This window comes from Pteropus medius, unplaced genomic scaffold (assembly GCF_902729225.1).
Source record: "Pteropus medius unplaced genomic scaffold, Ma_sr-lr_union100, whole genome shotgun sequence".
NCBI lineage: Eukaryota > Metazoa > Chordata > Mammalia > Chiroptera > Pteropodidae > Pteropus > Pteropus medius.
The window spans coordinates 30880648-30904638 of NW_024349802.1; the positions used below are offsets into that span (position 1 = coordinate 30880648).

The following is a 23991-nucleotide window of genomic DNA, read 5'->3' on the forward strand; positions in this document are numbered from 1 at the left end:
AAGTAAACATTGCTTATAATCCTTCATAGGATAATGAGAATGAATAATAGTTTGACCCCAAAACTCTAATTATATAGAATTTGAAAATAATTGATTTCATGCCTTAAATCTAAACCACATGGAATTAGATCAGAGGTACTGTCCCACTTTTAAAGTTTGTGGAATTGTGCAAGGGAAAGTAAAAACACAGTCAGTTAAGTTTTATCTTGAAATATTCTTAGTTTAATTGGACCTTTGGTATGCCTTGTGCCTGTTGTCTCTGTTTAGGAAATGATCAGAAATCCTATCAATACCCATCATTGTTAGCCTAACGTGATTTTACCTCTTGTCCATTTTAGTTGAAATGGATAGTCTTTCTGAACTATCCCAGCAGGGTGCCAACCATGTCAACTTTGGCCAGCAGCCGGTCCCAGGGAACACAGCCGAGCAGCCTCCGTCCCCCGCACAGCTCTCTCATGGCAGCCAGCCCTCTGTCCGGACCCCTCTTCCGAATCTGCACCCTGGGCTTGTGTCAACGCCCATCAGTCCTCAATTGGTCAACCAGCAGCTGGTGATGGCTCAGCTGCTGAACCAGCAGTATGCAGTGAACAGACTTTTAGCCCAGCAGTCCTTAAATCAACAATACTTGAACCACCCACCCCCTGTTAGTAGATCTATGAATAAGCCTTTGGAGCAACAGGTTTCAACCAACACAGAGGTGTCTTCCGAAATCTACCAGTGGGTACGTGATGAACTGAAACGAGCAGGAATATCCCAGGCAGTATTTGCACGTGTGGCTTTTAACAGAACTCAGGTCAGTTTTGTTTTATTTGTTCAGGTTCTTCTCTCTCTTTTGCTCTCTTTTACTCTCTTTAGTCCCATCTATACTAACGTTTATTCTTTTACTTTGTACTAACATTTTACCCTTTCTCTTCACGTGATCATATTGTCTGTCCCTGGTGGTGCCTAAATTTTATCATTCCTTTTCCAATCCTAAAACTCCTCTACCATAAGCTATGTACAGATTGATCCTGATTCGGGAGTCTTGAAAGAATACATTAAATATCAAAAATGTTTCAAACTGGCTTTACCTGTACTTTTACATAATGGAATCATGGACTGTTAGTGGTGGCAGGTTGAGAATTTTCATGACTTGGTCAAGGCCATTGGTGGGACTCCAGGCTTCTAGCCTACTGTCTTTCCCATGTTACTACCCATCTCAAACATGAGTATATAACTGTGCCCCATTGAAGTTCCTCTACAACTTAAAAAAAAATTGGGGACTCAATAGCGATTTCTGCCGTTTAATCCTGAGTAGCCATTTAGAAAAAAAAAAAAATGACTTATTAGCATAAAATGTTTCTTAGCTTTGTCCTCTCCCCTCTTCACATTATTGTTAAGTGTTTTTCCCAACCTCATTATGAGGCCCTGGGGTAGGTTTTGTCTGCAGGCCTCGTCTGCAGACTTCTCTCTGAGATCTGCATATGCCTCTTGTGTCCTCACCTTTGTCCTCCTGCGCAAATTCCTATGAAGATGTAATCATCATGGAAGAGGTTTAGACAGACAGAGAAAAAGGGTGTTATTATATGTGAGAGCCCTAATATAAAGATATTTGAAAAGTCCTAAACAAATTCATTCTATTAAACTGAATGAGAGGATTTTTTCATTTCTTTTTTTGGAAACTGGTATGATACATGTGGCATTTATTTTTGGCCCAGGCACACAAACACACACCAGAAAACCCCCTAAGAACATGTAACCTTGATTAGAATGAGGACATTATGTCTTTTCGACTTTCTTCTATTACCACTGTCCTCTCTTCAATTCTTTGGGGGCCCTGATTCATACTTTTCTCTCATATATGTTATTACATGTTTGTTTATTACATGATTATAAGAATAAAATTCTGATACAAAAATAATCTAGTATTAATTCCTGTTGGCAGAGTTTCTATACCTAGGAGGATCCTAGCTGTGACTTATTTTTGGTTTGCCTTAACTGGATTGAAAGTTAGGAGGCCTGGCAAAGCTTTTAACTCAGTATTTATTTTCAGTTTCTTTATCTTTTTTTTTTTTGTACATCATTTGTCTGTTTTTAAAAGACAAGTTGCAAATGTTATGTCAGGTTAAAATTGTATGGTTTTTACCTAGTTCTATATTTTTACAACTTAAAAAAAAATGTTTATTATTAGCTGGTATATTTAATATGACACCAAATTCAGCTGGAGATAATTATTAAAGAAAATAAAATGAATGAATGAATCAGTCAAAAGTCAACCTTCTAGATACTCCTGTTTCTGGCAGTATTCATTTTTGTAAATGGGAGTAACTGCTAGTAGTTCTTAGTCCTAGGTGAAAAATAGGTCTTTATATAAAAAGTTCAATAAAATGCTTGTTGTATGTAATTAAAAGCTCACAAAGACAATATTGACATAGACACAAATGACATACAGATTTACTGATAAGCATTTAAAAAATTGAGTAAATTATTTCTTAAAGCATGAAGGAAAGTGTGTGTTACGTGGTGAAGAATGACAGGAGTCCAGGGGAGGGAGGTCAGGGTGATGTAGTTTCTCTTCTCTTAGGTTATGATGTCATAGCCATTACTCTAAAGAGTTGACCATTTGTTCTGCCTTTGGTTCTCACATTGACAAATTCTATAGGTACATATAGGATTCGTTACTGGAAGAATTCTCTTTTATGCCATATTAATCTCTTTGAAAAGGCTGTCATCTCTGGGTTAATTTCAAAAATAGTGGCTGTTTTGCTGAGGGTAGAGGAGAATAAAAACCTGGTACAGCTTGATATCAATCTCTGTTTATTAATGATAGCCAATTTAGAAAAAGTCATTACCAAAATATTATTTGAGTCCTGGATGATAGAGAGGTTTGGTTTTAAATCCTTATATTGGTAATTGGTTGGGCCATATTTGAAGCTGTTTGATTTAACTAAGAGTAATTTTCTATGTACATTGATGTGTTCACTTTTGGGGAACTAGCTTTTGAACACAAGCATACTTGTATTTTTGGTGGTCATTCTTAAAAACCACACACATGCATGCATGTGAACACAGCTGCATTTATTTTAATGATTATACATTCATATGAATGCATGTAGTGTGTTTATTTCAAACTGTATGCATTTCAGTAAAAGCAGGTGCAGAGTGAGTGTATGGTGTGAGTGTGGAGTACGAAAATATACATGCTGATGCATATGTATAGAAAGGAGCTCTGCAGAGTTAAATCACACATCATACATTGTGTGCACTTATTACAATGTGCAATTCCAACTCCAAGTTTAAAAATTAATGTAGAATATGTACATTACCAATACAAAGTTACATGATCAGAAAAAAGATTGGTGCCCTATAAGCACTATGTTAAAACACCAGTATAATAGATAATGCTGTTATGACTTGAGAAAATTCAGTCATTGACATCTTTATATAACTTTAAAATCCTGGATTTCATATTTTAATTCTTAATAGGGGAATTTTCTTATTATAATCGGGTCTCCTAAATTAAATCATACTCCTCTCTTAAGACTTTCACACATGACTATTTTTTTTAAAAAGTCTACCTTTTCTGAAAATTTATGGTGAAATTTATATAATTACTTGTTTTAAAGACTTTTTCCCCATTTGAATTGATGTGCATATGTTCTTTAATTGCTACCTAAGACACCAGCTTTTAGCATATGCCATTCATTCAGTTATGCCTAGTTGATGTCTTTTTAATGGAAACCTATGGCTAAAAATAATTGCTGAAACTTCTAGATTTATACTTTTCTATAGTTTTTAACTCACTTCTCTGTATTATTACTATTAAAGGTTGTGATAGGAGAAAATACATTCTTTAATGCCTTTTAAAAACTAAAACCCAGAGTTTAACTCTGATTGCATTCTGTGTCCCCCCTCCCCCCCCCACCTCTTGTCTTTGGCACACTTTATTTTCCAGTAAAATAAAGAATGAAGATGGATTATTCAAAACTGATAACAGTAATGGACCATCATGTAATGTTTTATTGAATTTGAGTTCTGTAAATTACGTGGTAGAGAGAAATTTTCCTGCTTAAGTATAACAGAAATTGCTACTGTGTTTCTATAATTCTTCACAGTGTAATTTAAGAAAAGTCCACTATCCATATCACTATTAAATAAAAGGTAAAAAGGTGCTATTACCCCAATGTGACAGCTCTCGCTTAGCCTCCCAAATGACAGAGATAAATGTGTCTGCTTATAACTTACTTGGCATGAGTCCAGCATAGTAGGTAGAGTTTGAAAATAGTCTTTCACCTGGACTTGTGATTAAAAATTCACCAACAACAGAGGCAGGTAGCCTCGAAGAATATTTCACATATTTTCTTTTTAGGAGGGAGGTTTTATCAAATCATATTTTTCTTTTGAGGGCTTTGAAGTTCCATGAAACTGATAAAATCTATTTGAATCAGTGATTATGTTCAAAGAGGAGACAAATGGGAGGCCAGACAGGCTTTTTGTTCAGATTGGCAGTCTCTTTTGCTTATCTGCTGTTTTAAAGAATTCGTAATTAGCATTTGGAAGTACTGATAATATTTATTGAAAGATTTTTTCTTTCTTTTACAATTACTAATGAATTTTACTTGTAATAACTTGTAAATTCTTTTTGGAACATAAAAAAGGTTTAAGAATTCATCAGTAAGTTCACTTTTTAATGGAAGAAATTAGAATTCTCACTTAACCACCATGTGATGACAGTGCAGAATCATTTTGTTTCCATATATAGAGCACATATCAAATTATTTGAAGATGTGAAGTCCCAATGAAAAGCGGGTTCTCATTTCCAATAAAATTAATATTCATGAGGAGCTGGTAACTTACTACATAACAAATTCTCAGATTCTTTTCAGAAACAAGAATGGCTAATGATTTTGTTTAATTTTGTTCAACAAATTTGAGTACCTATGGTACACAAAATTGATATATTTTAGTCCTGGTGTTTTAGTATATTCTCTGAGATAGTAAATAAGGTACATGATGACCTTGACATATTATTTTTTAGCATGAAGAATTATTGGTAGGAAATCCCTCTTACTATCTTCTTTGGATTACTATAAATGACCTTGACCTAACTTGGCAAGCCTGAACTGTATTTTCGACTATGGAAAATGGGAAACGGGCCACATACATCTTGAATCCATAAATGCAGCTGTTCAAGTAACAACAACCTGAACAGGACCAAAACATTCATTCCCATATCTGGATTCTAATAGCAGTCATTTTGCATCCAGAATTATTCTCAAGTGACATGATTTTTTTTCTTTTGTAATTAACACATTCTAATCAAAACATTTTCTAACAATATTTTCAAGCGTTTCCACCAGGGGGCACTCCCCTCATTGAAAGCCTGGGCCAAAAAAAAAAAAAAAAAAATCAAACCCAAAGGTTTCTAAAACATCCGAGATGTCTACACTAGTTGCTTAGAGCTCTTTGACTGTTCAAGGTTTGAAATACCACGTTAGACCGTCCGCATAGTACAAGCAGAAAAACTGTACTTGTTCCAATCAGATAATTAAGTAGAAATAAAATGATTGCCCCTAAAACACTTTATATGCTAAAATAGGAAGTCATGCCAACATCAGAATATGGATGGAGAAGTTTCTAAAGTCTCTCCCAAGTGACCTGCTATCTTCTGCTCAGTCTCATGTTAGCAAGACTTGATAGAGAATATTATTATATATATTTTTATGTGTTTGCTTTTCTCACTATAGTTCTCTGCTGTCTCTGGAAACATTTTTAATAGAAAGAGATGAAATATTTTGTTATTTGAAATTTATAAATGTCTAATTTCAGATCTCCCAAATATAATAACATCCTAAATATTTATAGGCTCTCTTTTGACCTAATGTATTTTTTAAGTTACTAAATACTTAGTATAGGTAAACGTCTTACCAAGTGCCACATAGCTTTTCATTGAAAGCTCACCTTGAGTAAATTAATAATTACCATTAGAATTTACCCATGGGTAGCATATCTTATTCTTAAGTTTCTATCACCCATTTGTAATTTTTTCCTTTTGTGGTCTGAATAATTAATCTACTTAGTAAATATTTATCAAACACCTGTAGGTACCATACTGGGATGACAAAATGAGTATTAGATTATTATACTTAAGGAATTTATAACATTCTATTTTACTGTATGTTTCTCTCTCTCTCTCTCTCTCTCTGTTTCTGTATAGTTAATATATATTACTTTGCCAAGCACTTGCTTTAACACGTAACATTTGGTAGGGAACAGTGGAGAGCAAAGATGATTTTTTTTACACCTATTTGCAGACATTTTTTTTGAGATCTGTATTTTTTGGTTCCAATATGACACATCAGAAACACAGTCAATCTGATTACTTGGCCTTGTGCAAATTAAATAGCTAAATGATTGACTGCCTGTTTGACTGAATTTTAGTTAAATTGACTGGATGTTTTGCTCTTGTATAAACACAGTTGCAACATTGCTTGTCAGTATTAAGAATGAAAGGACACATACCCTTCATTCTTCAGTCACATTTCTTATCATGAAACTGAAAGTTTGGGTCTTATTTCCAGGCTTCAGTTGCATTGATCAAGTGAGAGAATAAAATTTACTCCTAAGCCCCCTGAGCCTATTGCAGGTCCTTTTTTTAATAACCTATAAGTCGTTTTCAAAGTAGAGAGTGCTTTTATGCTATTTGCACCTAACTGTTATATTTGGGCAATATGATACTTTATCTCTGATGAATTTGGAACAAAACTAGGTTTGTACTTCTAGGAAACCATGAAAAAACCCAAATGTTATAATCTTGGGGCTTGATTGCTTTCACATGATACTTTACTGCCCCTTCCCCAAATATGCCTTTCACCTTTTCTGTAGGGTTATTGAAAAGTAAACTTTGCAAATATTGTGTAGAGATCTTGACAACATTTTATTCTTAACTATATTGTGATAAACTGATTCTGGCTATATTCTGGCTACATTTAGAAAGCAAATGTGCCTTTATATTCCAGGCATTATTTCATGTGCAAGACTGAAGAGGATAGGACTCCTCAGCCCCTATCAAATAGAAAAATTTTCTAATCCTATTTCATATAATCCCTTAAACAAAATTGGGGACAACCACCCATTTTTTGAAAGCATTCTTTCAAAAAACCTTTTTAAAGGTTTATTATTTGGTAAGAAAGGCACTTTGAAGGAGTTTACTAATTGTTCGTAAATTTCTTCTATCACTAATATTTTTATTCCTTGAGAAATTTGATAATCATAGAATTTGATGATAGTCTTTTCCTTGGCATGCTATGATGGATTTTTGCAATGTGAGAAAGGGGTTATATATTTTTAATTTGATTTATGGTTTCTGAAGTTCAAAATTTCAACTTGTTACTTGGAGGTATAGCATAGCAAGATAGTATTTAGAATCACTGGAGTAGTCAGCATATAGTTTCCTTAAATGGTAAATAGAATCATTTGTCATTGACTCTAATAATTTGAAAAGTAAGGAATAACTTAAATTATCACCTGTGAAAACAGCATAAATCTTAGATGATACTTTCATTACATTTAATATGTTTCAGTTTATTTTCTAGTATTTTCTTTGAAAGTTTTATTTCTCTAGAAATAGCTTTGTATCTTTACATGTTGGGCTGTTGGCATTCCACTGCCTTTGTCTAGGCAGCTTGAGAACTATACAGTTCAATGCTGTTGTATTATGAGCATTTCATTTATTCTTAACTTCCCTCCATCGTCTCCCTGTGAAAGATTTCATGGCAAGTTAAGCTACTCAAAGGAAGGAGACCAATTAGGCAGTTTCAGTTTATGTTATATGTAAAGCAGATGCTTAATAAAATTAAGAATACAATTGAGGCTCTCTTCTCTACCACTTCAATTGTAACTAATATATTCCTATGTAGAATTAATGCTTCTGACTGTTCATTTTCTAAACTGAGTGGAGAAGAAAAGGGAAGATCATCGCTGGCTGGGCCGGGAACAAGAGCAAGCTCACTCATTCTGTGCTTTTCATTCTCTGCAGGGCTTGCTTTCAGAAATTCTCCGAAAGGAAGAGGACCCCAAGACTGCCTCCCAGTCTTTGCTGGTAAACCTTCGGGCTATGCAAAATTTCTTGCAGTTACCGGAAGCTGAAAGAGATCGAATTTACCAGGATGAAAGGGAAAGGAGCTTGAATGCTGCCTCGGCTATGGGTCCTGCCCCCCTGATAAGCACACCGCCCAGCCGCCCTCCCCAGGTGAAGTCTGCCTTTCCTCCTTGCTCTCCTTCTGCTTTTTAAAAACTGTCTGGTGAAGAATTTCAACAAGAAATTAGAAAGATGGATGTAGATTTTTTTTAAAAAAATAAAAATTTAGTTGCTGGAAGAGAATTTGGTCCCAAATCACTAATTATGATATAAAAACAATAAGCTACTAATTAGAGGAAAGAAAATTGCTTTGTGTTGCTTCATCTGTGGGGTTCTTTGGGGGTGAAAAGTAGTATTTAAATGGGATATTTGTCTGTGCTACTACTAAGTAGGTTATTTTAAACTCAATGGGGAAAAAAGTTAGAAAGTCAGTTTTATTCCTATGTTTTAGAACCACCATTTGAATAGTAAATAAGTAAAAATAAATAGATAATTCCATTTGTATTTATTCTTTCCAATACGAAATGCAGCTGGTACCAATTACACATCATCTCGTTTGTAATCTTTCATAATTAAGTTTAATATAATCCTTGAAGGCAGCTTTAAATGGGGCTGATAAGGAATTCCATCTATATTTCCAGAAATGGGCACATTTTCTGTTTTCCAAATTTTTACACTTTTGGGGAAGGACCAGTGTCACCTTCTAGGTAACACACAAGGCCAGACTCGATGGGCCGAGGGACAAAGATGCGTCTGTATTGGTATTTTTTTAAAAAATTAAGTTTAAAAGTTAACCTTATAACTATTATGATAATTCAAGAAGTTAATTTTCAGTATAAACCATTAGATAAACGTTTGATAGTGGATTAGACTCATAATCCATAAGCAAATATATTTCTTACACTTTTAATTTGTGGTATGTACAACTCTTTAAAATAAGGTTAGCTACAACTGGATAAAAATTGAATACAGAATATAAATTTAAAGTATGTAACATACTGTCATAATGAAATTGTATCTCGACGTTAATTTCTTTTTATTAGTAAAAAATAATAATGTATTTCCAAGTATAGAAATATAGAAAAAGCTTATTCAACACTAAAAATGAAACTGGTACAGATGCTTGATAAATAGGGAATAGACAAAATATTCAGCCACTTGTCGAGGATCTTAATTATGTTCTGAAATGGTTATATTTTACAAATGTTATATAAATCCATTTTCTCCATTTTATTTAATGAAAATCAACTAAGTCTTGATGTCCATAGGAGCAGACTATAAGGAAGTCATTGCTGTAATTGTGAATAAGAAACACATGTTTTTCTAGCAGAAAAGAATGGCATTTGTATACATACATACATATTCACTTGCCTATATACACACACACAGTTATTGAATTTGACCTGTAAAGCTTTCTTTAAAATATTTCTTAAAAGAATGAGGAACTCTTTATATAGATATATAACTTTGGTAAGAGTAACTAAATAAAAAATATTGTACTTTAGACTTGGTTAATACAACTGCTGGTATTTACAGTTAATATACATACCATCATTACTTAACTTTCCTCTGTTATCACCGAAAGGGCTCTGGTCAGAGAGTTATCTTACTTATCATTTAATCTGCAAAACTAACAAAAGAATGGCTTACTTAAGACCAATAAGAACTTTAGCATTCAGCATCTCTTTTTCTAAGAAAAAAATATTCAAATATTTGACCTAGTGATTCTTAATACAGCCTTTGTTTCTAATTTTTCTAGGATTTTAATGCTTTCCTTTTCCAAATGTTATTCTGTTATCCTTATTCATTAAGGTTTTTTTCTTTACCAAAGTTACATTAATTCTTAAGTGATATTTCTTTTTATATCCTATTAAGATACTCTTGAGTAGCTTTCCTATATATATGTGTGTGTATACACACACACACACACATACACACACTCATGTCTAAATACTATAACTGCTGATAAGTTGGGATAGAAAATATAATTCGTTTTGGTTTGAATTATTGATTAACTGGTTGATCCACTCTTAACTGTATCTGTTCTCAAGAAAGGTTGAGGCAAGCCCTTAGCTAGGAGAGTCAACCAATGATGAACATATAAAGTGTGTAAAATTCTTTCAAAGAAAATATTTTTTCTATTAATGCAGTATTATTGGACATCTAACCAAATTCTGAAATGATTATCTGATATATGTGTATAATTTTATTTCACTGCTATAATATAAATCTTTACAGTATCTTATTTGCCTCACTGAGAATCCTTTTGCATTATTTAATGTTATTATAATAGAGCTCACAACCAGTTTGTTCACCTTTTATTCTTTAACAGTAATTCAATGAATTAAATTTTGAGAATATTTTAATGGATTAAAAGCATTATCAATGTCAAACGAGTCTTTTAGATTTGAGAAAATGTGTTAAAGAGCAGTTGAATTAGTACTGTTTTGAAGCAATTGAAATCTAATGCTTAAACTGGAACCCATACGCCACACCTAAGGTTTTAATACGCTTTTACAAATGATGAAAATAGAAGGGGAAAAAAGGATGAAACCACGGACACAGAAACAGGCTGCAAAATTTTGTCTTTTTTTAATTTTCTGTTTCGCCAGATAAGAGTCTATGCGAAATCACTGTGCATTTCATTTTCCCCCAAGAGATTCGAAACATATATTGAGACAAGTCTCGGGCTTCAGTTAGACCCGAAACCTGATTTCTTTCTGAAGAATTGCATGTTTCAGGCAGAGGTCCATCCCTCTCAACTCACAGAAGACCCCGCCCACCCTTAATCCTGAGAGGTTGGGTTCTTTTCCAGCCCTTCTGTAGAGTTTAGGTCATGCGAAAGATGAATCGGACGTCCTTGGTTCATACCAGACCGGGGACCTAAACTGTTGAGAGACTCACATTGTAAATCATCTTCAAGAAAGGACTCCCCTGGTTTTAGTCAGGGCCCAGGTTTTATTCTTAGAAATACCTCCCCTGGAAAAACCCACACTAGCCTTAGAAATCGCCAGAGCTCTTGGCTGGCCCTGCCTGGGTGAGAGGCTTCTTGTGCAGACCTGTGTCTTGTGTTTCAGTAGGGGCAGCCATGCTGTGGGCTGCTTCTCACCGGGGCAGTAGGCTCTGGGCCAGACCTGTTTACTGACAGCGTATTTTCACAATTGTACATTCTCTAATTTAAGAAAGAAGAACACCGTGCACTTGATAATGGTTCACAGTTTTCTCAGCACCTTCATGTACATTAATTCATTGAATCCTCAGACCAACCTTTTTGTGGGAGAGAAGATGAGAAAACCAAGTCTGAGGTTTAGCCAGAGTTTTCCAATCCCGATAAGTCTGTTAATCTTCCCCCACCTCAGGCCACCTCCTTAAAACACAAATGGACGTTTTAGAAAAGGGAAAATGAAACTTGGGGACCTTTTGTTTGTCATTGAGGATGAAAAGTTTTATTGTTAGATTAGGAGAGGAAGACACATGAGAATATTTTCCTGACAGAATACAATGACTATTTGACGAGTGATCCATGAGCATTTCTGAAATTGTGGAGGAAGTAGCCCCTTCCAGTCTTTCGTTGTATAAAAGCATCCGGTCCCTCCAAAGCTCCCTGATCTTAAAGGTTTCTTTTCTCACTTTTCTTAGCAAATTTTCCAGATGAGCTTATTAGAGAAATTTTATTAGTAATAATTAATGTTTATTTTTCTGGGAATTCTCTGTTTTACAGAACAGATCAATTTTAAGTTGAGGACTTCTATTTAGATGTGCGCTCATTCTGGTTTTATTTGTGTGTTTTAATATGCGTGACTTTTGGAGTTACATTAGCAATTTCTGTTTTCACAAGGACTGTTTGAAAGCATATAATTATCAAGTTACAACTTTGTATTAGTTATATAATTCTTTTTTTCCTTTATTTTTTTACATCTCCTTATGTAATTCTTTTATTCTAAAGATGTGATATTTTATTACGATGCTTTAGAAAATGTATGAAGTTCATATAAGCAATATATTATTAATTTGGTAGCTATACTCCTTTGTCACTTTACACTAAATCCTTCTATAATATAATGAAACATGGGTCCAGTTATGGGCAGCAACTTAATATGTGATTAATGTTTTATTTGTTATGAATCCCTTGACCAGCATTATTTTAAGATCTTTCTTATGTGCTTGTAAAGTGTGTCCCATTAATAGTCATTTTTTAAAAGCTAGAGGACTTTTAAAAGTCCAGATTTCGAAAATAATATTATTTCTACAGAAGAAAGAAAAGTGTAAAAAGATAGAACCATAATACTAAACACCGTTAATATATAAAAATTTGAGAATGTGGACTATGTTCCAGCACCAATAAAATGCCTTAAAATAGCACATTTCTTACATAACATTATTACTAAGAAAACATGTATCGTTTACATACCTTGAAATATAAATTCAGATTGGCTTTGTAAAATTAATGATAAAGCCATTCACTACTAAAAATTAGACATTAACGAGCTAGGCTTAGCAAAGGGCCACCAACAAGCGGGTCCAGCATGTCTTTAAAAAATAAGAATTTTTTCAAATAAGTCCCCTGTAACATCATGACCCAGTATTGTTGCAGTGGTTTCTAAGATAAGCACTAACATCAGACAGACTTAGGTTTAGATCTCATCTTTCCTTGCCCATGGACAACTTTTTTAACTTCTTCGTTTTAAGAGCATTTTATCAATTTTTTAATGGGGAGGTAATGGTGCCTACTCAGGCTGTTGTGCAGCTTAGAGTTAATGTGTGTTAGCATGACACACAGCACGTAATAAGCAACTAATAAATGTTAATGTTTATTATTCTCATAATTATCATTAAAACTACATCAAACTTTGTGTGTGTCCATGCTCACACGTGTGTGCTATGTGCTTGCAGGTAATTGCTCCTGCCTCACGGAGCAGCATATTCACAATCAAGACCATAGAAGAGTTTATTTAGTGTAGTATGCCCGCAGTGAATAGGTGAATAGGACGTTTGTAGTATGTATAGTTCATTTTGTAATACGATTTGATGCATACAGCAGTACATGAAGAAACAAAGTAGAATTTTCATGGAAAATTTGTGTCCTACTTCACGATGGTAGCGAACTAAAAAGCAGCCCCCGGCACTGCACCTTATCCCACGTGGGAAGGTTGATAGCAGAAGCTCCAATTCTTAACTACTTCCCCGGCGCCGTGGTAATGATGGAGTAGTACACCCCACCTTGATAAAAGCTATTCGGAAAGCAACTGCATTCATTTTTCCTCCTGTGCTATTTGCGGAGAAAAGCTGAAGAGTAGTTTGTTTTGCCTGGAATGAACTACTTTATGAATTTTAATGTGTGATATAATATTAAAAGCTAAACCAGGATTAAAGAAGATTTTTTTTTTGTACTAAGCTAAAATAGTACTTAGTAGATTGAGGTATAAAAGATTTTTGTTTCCATTTTTACCTGGGGAAAAATTCAGCTTTCATACTTTTGAAAAACTGTCCAAGTCAGTTCCCCCTTAAGCAATGGCTTGTGTTTAGGAAAAAATGCGATTCCAGAATTCTAATAGCTTATCTATGATAAGATGTGTATCTGAGCCAACGAGATGATAAATAAGAGCTTTTCTAAATCTTTTTTAAAAGAGCGATACAGTTTCTTACTTTGTTTTTAAAAGTTGTAGCTCTCACTTTCTTTAGAAATTTTTTTTTAATATTTCATGTGTACTTCTTTTCCACTTTTGATTGTGTTGGCTACTAGGAAACTATTACTTGATTTTTTTCCCCCCCGTAATTTAAAATTCTTGCTTTTTGGTTCAAGTTATAGTTGCATTTGAAACAAAAATTTAAACCAAAGAAATTTTTAGAAACAAAATCACAGGGTTGCAACAAATGATTATAGCCCACCCGGAAGATAAATTCTTAAACGTAATTTTTACAAAAGAATGCAAATTATTTTAAAAACATGAAACACTAAGTTTGCAAAGCCTGCTCTCTTAACTATGGCTAAGCAGATTGCTACCAAGGAACTATTTCTTTCCAATGTACTGGACTTCATGCCTCCATTTCCATAACATTCAGTTTTCAAAGCGATTGAAATGGCTTTTCTTTTCTCTTTCATTTAAGCAGTGAGAAAAATAGGTATTAAAAGGGACCCCATGGGGTGATCAAATCTATCCTTCTGCCTCAAAGCAAGACCACCCCAGAGCAAAGTTGCGAATCTCACCAAAGCAACTTTGTAGGCAATTTATGGTAATGCGTTAACTCTTCTGGTTCCTAGAGGGCTGTTTAGCAGATTATTGCTTCAAAGCCCTGTGTAGGTTCTTAATGGCCTCTAGTCGTTAATGTGTACCTCTGTGAGTGCCCTTGCTCACTGGAGTCACAGAGCCAGAAGGGGAACCCTGGAAATCCAGCCTAGTCTCTTGCCACTCCTGTCTCTATTCATAGGAAAATGAGCCTCATTCGACCTCACCTTCTGTGTTCTCGCTTCAGGCATGTGGTCCCACCATTTGATAGCATTGTCCTTTCAGTGTTTAGGGTGTCAGGGAGGAAGACCCTGGCTGCATCTTCAAGACAAGCCGGAAGTGAGTTATTTTGCCAACTGGCTAGAAGTTTGAAGGATTAGGAGGCATGTTCTAAATGGTCTCGAATTTGCTAAGTGCAAAGAATTGAATAGCCTAAGGTAGCCTCTGTCCCACTTTTGATGCCAAGTATTTTAGGACAGGGCGAAATAAACCTGGAAGTCTTTCAATATGATTTAGGATGCCATTTAGTGCCAAAAAATCATTCATTTATTCTAAAATGTATTCTATTCTTTAGTATTTATAATATTTGTGAGAAATGGTCCAAGATGGTAAGTTTCTAGAGAACAAAAATTTGGGTTCTGTAAAGAACCCTAAGAAATTAGATCCTTAATGTTTCACACTTTGCTGGGAAAAACATGGTCCTGCATTTGTGGTAACTTTTCATTTACATTTTCATCAGTTTCTCAGTAAAAAAAAAAAGCAGCTACATAGTTCGTAAGTAAATTTACCAGGCTGGTTAATATAACTGCATAATAAAAATTAAATTTGGAGTTTTAAAGATTAATAATAGTATTAATAAATTTTGAGGATGTGATTTAATTTTCCCCCTAAAATTTCATAGCACTTTTCTGCTGATAGCTGCTTATCATTATTACCAAAGGCATCAATACTAATTTTTCACTCAAGATTATACATTTTGAATATATTTTTAAAGTCCCTGATTTTATATTTTGGGTAACTTGCAGCAGCATTCTATTAAATATTGTGAAACATTTTCTTATAGTTTGATTCCACAAATCAAAAAGAAATAGTTATATACAGGGGTGCCAGAAAAAGATTGAAATAATTATACAGAACAGCTTGGACATGCACGTGTAAAACGCAACTTGCCTTTATGATAATTAAGCAAGGAACTCTACCTGTTTCATGGATGGATAGAAGATTTAAATATGCAGCTCTGCAAATGGCTTTGTTATGGAAGATTTTAAAAATGAAACATAAGAGAAAAAGGCATAAAAAAGAATCTAAAATTAAAAAGGCCATAGTATATAATAGCTATCAGTGATGCAATTGTCTGTTAGGCACCAAGCACCCAGTAAAGATACAGCACTGTGCATTATGATTTTAATTGTGAATTTCCTTTGTTAGGATTGCAGTGGAAGCTAATTGGGAAACAATTAGTTTAGGGTTTTCAAGTCTTTGAAACTATTGCGTTTTCCAGAAAACTTACTTTATGGCTTTATAATTCCTGGTTGTCAGCTGGCAGTTGCTGTCATATTACAGAAGCAATCACCTGTGACAAAGTGACTTCCTTAACTTAAGCAATCTGATCTCGGGGTAATAACTAATGTTGAATGACTGCACTGTTGATCACCTTGATCGTAAAAGGAGCAGCAATGTCCAGTTTGGATGCTGAGCCCGAGAAGCTTCAAAACAATTTGACCAATGAAAAATGACAGTCATGTTCAAAATGTTTTGTAGGTGAAAACAGCTACTATTGCCACTGAGAGGAATGGGAAACCAGAGAACAATACCATGAACATTAATGCTTCCATTTATGATGAGATTCAGCAGGAAATGAAGCGCGCTAAAGTGTCCCAAGCACTATTTGCAAAGGTTGCAGCAACCAAAAGCCAGGTAAGAGCCTCTATTAGGTATTGAGAATGTTTATCTGCAAAGCCTGTGAAAATTTCATTCAAAGGGGTGTCTATTTTCAATGTGAATTTACATCACCAAGAGGTCACAGTCTCCAGGATTATTTACAGAGCTCTATGATGAAACAAAATGTTCAGATTCAGGTAATAGACACTTGGTTTCGTTTCCTCCAACAGCCAGTCTCAGACCAAGTATTTCTCAGTAAATCCCTGAGTCAGTTTATAGTTGTTTTCAGAAGAAGGGTATTTTAATATATAGGAAGTTTTCAATCTGGTCTATTGTAGGTGGAACAAATAACTTGAATTATTATTGTTTCGTTATTACTTAAGATGACCTCGATTTCCACCCTACAATACTACAAACATTATAGTTTCTTCTGTTCTGACTCAGGCACCTACAACTCTTAGGTGCAGTTATTAAAACAGACACATATATATCTTTTCATATTAATGATTTTATTTTTTCTATAGATGTATATGATACAAATCGAATAACAATTAGAAAAATTGTCCATATCTGATGAATTATAAAGGAGTAGAATTGAATTGGAAAAGTTACAAATCTCTACAAAACAAGATAAAAACATAACAAAAAATAGAAAATGCAGTTTTTTGTCAGTATAATTGTCATACATTGATAATTTATGTTCATTGAAAGCTGAGTCATCTATATGAACAAACTTAAAATTTTCTATAAACACTTGTTCAAAGCCAAGACTACTTCTTAAAGAATGAGAAGAATACTAAACCTTCTTCCCCTTTGCAAAAAAATTCGATAACACTATCAAGGTGAGAATTTAGACACAGTCAGGCTCAGGTGAGATTTTCGCAACTTGAAATTTTAAACAAATATATTCTTATTATCATTAATGAACTCTCCTTTATAAAACAGCCTGATTGCTGTCAACTTCTGGTGAAAATATACAATCCTGAGAGTATTTATGATATACTTTTTTTAGCTTTTCCTAAAACTTTATTCTGTCAACATAAATAGTGGTACTTGCTGAGAGTTTTGCTTTAGAAAAGGTTGTTCTTGTTTAAGTTATAGGCTGGTTGAAATACTTAAGAGATATCTTGGAAATGTTATATAAAAATGATTAAACTCAAGCTGTGGACTGTAAAAATTATAGCTTTATAGGCCACATGCCTGCCTACCCTTCAATCACTGTCAAAGTGATAATTTCTACAATAATACGTTTCTTTTATTGTGAGATTCTAAACATCAAGTGCTGTTTAAACATTAAACTGAATTGTTTATGTTAGTGCTGTACTCAGCGTGTCATACATCAGGCCACCGTAATCTCTCATGGAATGTAAAATTCTGTCATGAATCATGGCTTGTATATCGGAAATTACTGTAATTTTGATTGGAAATTACAGGGCTCTTGAAATGTTTCTAATTATGATAGAATGTTAGAGCCGCTTCAAACCTGTGTGCTTCTTCAGATGTCTTCATTTACATGCCAAGACTATGCATTAAGGAGAAATGTCCCGTTCTCACTTTACCCCTCACCCACCTATCCTGCACAGCCTTGTTTAGGCTATTTAGTCTAATTATGATGAAGATCTCATATTTAAACACATATTATCTTGCCTTTCTTTCTGATCTTACTTCTTTTCTGACCTATCCAATTAAATTATCAGGAATAACAGACTATATTCTTAGGCCAAACACTTTCCCCAAATCTCCAAAACAGATAAACAGAGAAATGAGACATGTATTATTGTAATAAGGGTCAACCTTAAACAAACAAAAATAAATATTAAAACTTTTTGATAACTGTCATTTAGTTGCTTGTCGTCCGTCATTTAATCTAGTCCCCCAACCCATCCAATTTTTTCTGACTATAGCACAGCTCCTTATGGTTAGTAGCCTTCATTCTTTCTTGTTTTTAAATGATATCCCAAATTTTCTCCACCTGGGTTGAGTTACTGATTTTTTTTGGACCTATTTGACAGCATCAGCAATTGGTTGCTAATGTCACGTGACTGATATTCTGGGAAGTTTTAAATATCCTTATTCTTTTATCCCTGTACTACAAAGCTCCTCATGAGTCTCTTTCACCAGTGTCACTTGGCATCTTCTATGTGTCTGCCATGATGGTGTTTCCTGGAAACCCCAACGCTGTTATCTAATCTCATTACTGTTTGAGAGAGAATCCATGGGCCAGTTGTTGGCGATGGGGTCAAGCAAACTGTTAACCTTAGTCCCTCAGATAGTTATTCCTTACTACTAATTTACTGTTAACTCCCTAGCAGAGCATTTTCATATTTTTCTCTTAGTTCAGGTTAGATGTTAGCACTACCCTATTTATGAAAATAGGAAGAAAGATTTATGATTACTTCAAAATAAGACAGTCCAAAACCTGTATGTAATATTAAAAGAGGAAATCTGACATCAAGGGAGGGTCACCTATTTAAGTCCTGATCTCTTGCCATGATTTTTGTAAAGGAAACAGAAAAACTAGCAAACACAAAAATAACAAAAAATCTTAAGACTGACCTTTATCATGATCAAAATTCCTAACTTCTAAAAGAGTTATCTGCGCCTTAAAGATATATGCCAAAGCGTGTCAGAATGAGGCACATGTCCCGGAAAATGGAGCATGTATAAAGACGAAAGTACCAGAGTTACTTCTGTTTCAGCCCGTCCAGCTCCATCTGCATCTTTGTCTCACTCTGATTCTCCAGGTTGACTTAACATTCATCACCTTTTTTGTGCTAGACCCCATCAAGTGTTATGTATTATCTACATTTAACCCTCAGAGTAACCCTCTGAGCTAACGTCATTTTCCATGTTGTACACTGGAGGGTCACTTGAGTAATAAATAGGAGAGCCAACCCCCCACTTCTCTGCATCTGTCCTATTTTAGTGTCTCCTTAGGGTTTCAGGTAGCATCGGTGCTGAAGTTAAGAGGAAAGAGGAATTAGAGATATTTCCTGTTCCAGGAAAGAGGAATTAGAGATATTGTACTAATTGATAGTGGAGACGGCGGTGGCTTTCCTTTCTTTATTGACATATTCATGGGATATGGGTCCTTACCAACAAAGCAAGACTCTTGGAGTCCATGCTTTTTCATGCCCACTGGGGAGTAGGCAGGGGGGGAGACGTGGCAGAGGACTCAGAAAAGGCTAGAGTCCAGGCTGTGTCACTGGTATTATAAGATTGTGAAATTATTTAACCTTTCCAAGCCCAAGATTTTTTTAACATGGAAAGAGGTCATGTGCTGTAACATATGCAGAAGAGCTTTTAAATCATACAGTACTATACACAAATGGCTAATGTCTTATAATGTGCCCAGCAAGAGGCTCAGCCCTCCACACAGAGACTTTTAAATTATATCGTCATGTATCTAAAGTACTTTTCATTTTAAAAGGTAAAGCGTTAGGTTGATACCTTGAACGACAGGCAGCTTAATTATTTTAAAGTTACTGCAGTCTCAGAATGTTATGGAACCAGACACATCATAGTTGTGCTATGCAGTTACTAATGCACAAAGTATTTTCTGTAAAAGAAACCAACTCTGTAGATTCTGCCATTTCGCATGTATTATATTATCGCTTCCCTTCGATGAATAATAGAAATGAGATTGTTTTTAACTCTAATAGAAATGTCTGAATAAAATATGCAGGTACACACTGAAGATAGGCTACTTTTTGTGCTTGGATAGGAAAGCAGGCTAATGCAAACTTTAAAAAGATGATATGCTTTAAACATAATGTGAATAGCTACAAATGAATACACTTTATATTCTGGGTATTCAAATAAGCAGCAGTTTTTTCAAGTGAATCATATTGGAATTTTATCAAACATTTAGTCTGATAACATTCAAATAATTATGAGAGCAGAATTTGCTAATTTTACTGTTTAAAAAAAATAGTTGATTTGGGTAATAACCATTACGGTATCAAGGTTCAGTTACTGTTCATTGGTTATAGTGTTTTCATATGGGAGATGGAAATGGAATTTTTTCCTTAATGGTGGCAGATGTTGGAATCTAATTTTATTTCCCAGCAAACCTCCTGAGAGCTCTGAGACTTAAGGTGTATGTCCAGCAAGGGGACATTAACGGCACCGTAGGCCTTGCCTTGTACATCGAATTATTACATTGATTTTCGTGTTTGCAGAGGTGGAGCTTGCAGATACAGGAATGCAGTAAGAGTGAAGGGCTTTTGCAGAGCAGCACTGCATCGCCACTTGTGTTTAGAAAATGATTTCTCTCTAGTGCTTTATTGAACAGGGTATTTCTTTCAGGTAAAGCAAGTAGATGATGAAAATTCCATTTGACTGAACATGCTTTCCGTGTAATCTTTTGCAATCTACCCACCAGTCCTGGAGAGTTGGAGGACTCTCTGGCGGCTGCTACGACTTCGGCTGGGTGATAGGTATGATTTTTAACACTAAAAAAAAAGAATTTCTGCCTCTGTGAAGATAGGACAACCAGTAGGAGAGACAAAATAAAGACTTGTGTTTTCTTCCATCTCTTTTCCAGACACTTTTAGCATTGAGACTGAAGGCCTTTAGCATGAGAGAGAAGGGAGGGCAAAGAAAAAAGAAGAAAGCTTGAGTGTTCCTTGGGTTCATGGGTGAAAAAAATAATAATTTTTTTAACTTTTGGATTGGAAATTTTTAGATGGTGGTTGGAATTCTTAAATAGAAGTAAGACTTGATATATCATAAAATAGGCTAGAAATGGGGCTAAAAATATCATTTTCATTGATGGGAATAGGAATCTATAGTGATAAAATCCAGGAAAAATTCAAGGAAACGTGACTGCATGCTATATTCTAGCATAGGCGTGAAGGCATCTTTTATTTCGTGAGAATTATATTACACTTCAAGGAAACTACAGTTTGAAGCGCTGTGCTGATTCATTCTTTTGGAATCTTCATGTGACAGACATTGCTGTAGCATGATTTCACCTGCGTAGCCTCCTCTAAGACACACAGGAGGCCCCTGCAGATGAGATAGTCACAGTTTCTGTTATTTCTGGTGCCACACCCCTTTCTGGCAGTCTGTGGGAAGACACTTACATTGTGTCTTCATAGCGCCTTCCCTTGGTCAAATAGTGTTTTCTTCAGCCACGGTCAAGAGAGAACTTCCTCTTTACACATTTCTCCATCTAGCGCTTTATTTTATTTTATTTATTTTTTCTGGGTAGAGGAGACCCTGGGGAATGCAGCTTAGGTTTCCCTGGATTGGCTTCCTTGGAGGAGGAAGGGGCAATAGGAGTATTTTTGGGGAGATTCAGGAGAAAAGTAAGACAACCCAGAGTGCAGCCATCTCAGCAATCTGCTCGTGTGTAGTTTGACACATTTTGGGGGGCCTCTGTGCTCTATTCTTGAGTAAAAAAGCATGTGAAGTTCTATGAGTTTCCTATTTAAGGTGTTCTGTGCTGGTAGCCAATCTCTAAAAATCTCCTCTGTATGAATATTGGGAATCCATATTGGATTTAGTTCTTATAAATGTAGACCTATCTTTATATCTCTCATTGATTGTTATACGGGACTATGGAAATTAATGGCTTGAAATACATGAATATCGACATACTCTAACGGTGTAAAGGTACATAATTGTATGTTAAATGCTGTTTTAAGAGCTAATTAAATTTGTGGATCTTTCCACATTTCTACATTATAAAAACAATCATATGTTTTAGTAAATCCAGACTTTGATTGAGGAAGTCTAAAATTATCAGACAGAGCACTTGTTCATTGTATTTTTGGCTAAAAAGGAGTGTGTAAATGAGTGTTTTTTCCCCCCAGACACTTGATGTTACCTATTTAAACAAGTTAAACAGAAGATTTTTGGTTATCTTATTGCCACTTTAAAATCATTTAAAAGTTTCAGTCTTTTCTCCTAAATTAAAAATTAACTAGAATCATATAAATACATTTTCTTAATTGACTCACTTTATAAGTTAACTGTTACAAATACAGTCATAACTCATTAAGCCCAGTTTCTCCACCTTCAGAAAATGTCATAAAACAATTTTAGACGAGATTTGAAACGAATCAGTCTATGAATATTGGGCCAGCTTTTTAAAGAAGATCATGATGTGAGGAAGTCCAAGGACAGTCACCACATAGTGGTCCACCCTAAAGCAGGTCCGTGTGTATATACGAAAGCACGAGTATACCAATTATGTATTTGTAGACTCTACTTTACTCTGAGGCCACATTAGTGTAAGTTGAAAAGTTGGGACTAGGAATATTTTATGGAAGTTCCCTTTTTAGAAGCTCCTCTATGATCAGCTTTGACAGTTGAAGTGTTAAGTGCTTTAGGATAGGATCAGGTATCTGCCAAATGGAAGTGAGGAAGAGACCGAACCAATGGAGTTTAACTCTTAGTAGGAATTAATCTTCAAACTGAATGTCATTCAATTAAACTTAGTGCATAACTGTGACACCGATATAATCCTTTAACAAAGTACCAAGTTAAAAGACAAAGTGTTTTCTGAGAAGTCTCAACAGTTGTCTTTTATGGTTTTGATAGTAAAGTTAGGTTTTATTTTAGCTTTATCTTCTTTTTCCCTCATTGAGAAATGAAAATACAGGCCCTGTGAAATGAATGAGCTATGAAAATGCATTTATGCAAAATGACAATAGAAAAATAGCTCTGGAAGAAACTGCACCATTAAAATTTCACATCGACGAAAGGTGCTAAGAGAGGGATAGAAGAACTGACGTTGGTAATACAAATCTAATGTAGATTTTTCTTCTGCTCTGCTGAAAGGATACCTTTAGTATCTTAAAAGTAACCTTTGAGATGACTCATTTCTTAAGTATGGTTACGTTTTTCACACGCAGTTCTTTTACATGACAAAATGACACAGCTAAATCATAGACCACCCATTTAACAATATGTTCAGTATATATGTTAGAGATTAGTATATATGTTAGAGATCAGTATATATGTTAGAAATATAGCCATTTCATAATTTATCATTAAATACCTTATAAAAGTGTAAGCTTCAAACTGCTTGTGGAGTTCCATACAATTGTTAAATTAATGAAGTTGTCTTTTTTCTAAGTCTTAATCTACTTGCGTTATATGTTAATAGAGAATCTATTCTCCTTTGATTTCTTGATTCAACAATTCCAGTTGTCTGTGTATTTTTTTTTTTTTAAATAATTCCCTTTTCAACCAGTATGCTTGAGGAATTGGGTTTAAACTCACTGTTTCATAAACTGCCAGCCTCCTCGGCCGCCTCAGTGCCTCTGATTCTGTAAATCAGATCATAGGCAGCATGCTGTCATATAATAAGGTGTCTGATCCTTATTACCAGTTTGTTGATGCACAGACTCCTTCAAATTGACCATTGCAACACATGGTTTCCCCTGAAACTAGCTGTGATAATTAGCGTGGTTCTAATGAGACAGAATGTCACTGATCTTGTGCTGAACTGTCGAGTATCGATGCTACGGATGGGAACTGTCAGAGCCTGCCATCTGTGACAGCGCTTGGCATATTCCAGTGGCAAGGTAGAGCATGCTCAATAGAGTATTTTCAAACAAATGGCCTTTTTCTTGACGAGGGCTCTGTGTTCTGTTCAACTGGAAGAATGTTTGCCCCAACTTTGGCCTACACTAAACCCATTTTGAGATCCAAATGTGAATAAATACTTAATCTCTGTTATGTGTTACATAAGAGAGAAATCTTTTGTTTAGCAGGTGAATTTTAAGTGGCATTCCTTCTCTTGTTTTTTTT

General features: G+C 34.9%; 1 protein-coding gene across 2 annotated transcripts in view; it reads left to right on the forward strand.

The window, feature by feature from the left end:
* LOC120581669 (DNA-binding protein SATB1) overlaps positions 1 to 22003 on the forward strand; it is a 276906-nt gene extending 254903 nt beyond the window's left edge. The window contains exons 7-10 of one of the 2 annotated variants that reach the window (XM_039836785.1): positions 339 to 793; positions 8018 to 8230; positions 16108 to 16263; positions 20536 to 22003. In XM_039836785.1, the coding sequence (XP_039692719.1) occupies positions 339 to 793; positions 8018 to 8230; positions 16108 to 16263; positions 20536 to 20568 (857 nt within the window). In that variant the 3' untranslated portion in view covers positions 20569 to 22003. The remainder of the gene's footprint in view (positions 1 to 338; positions 794 to 8017; positions 8231 to 16107; positions 16264 to 20535) is intronic. The other variant, XM_039836784.1, reaches the window with a different exon arrangement.
* Positions 22004 to 23991: the final 1988 nt, after the last annotated feature.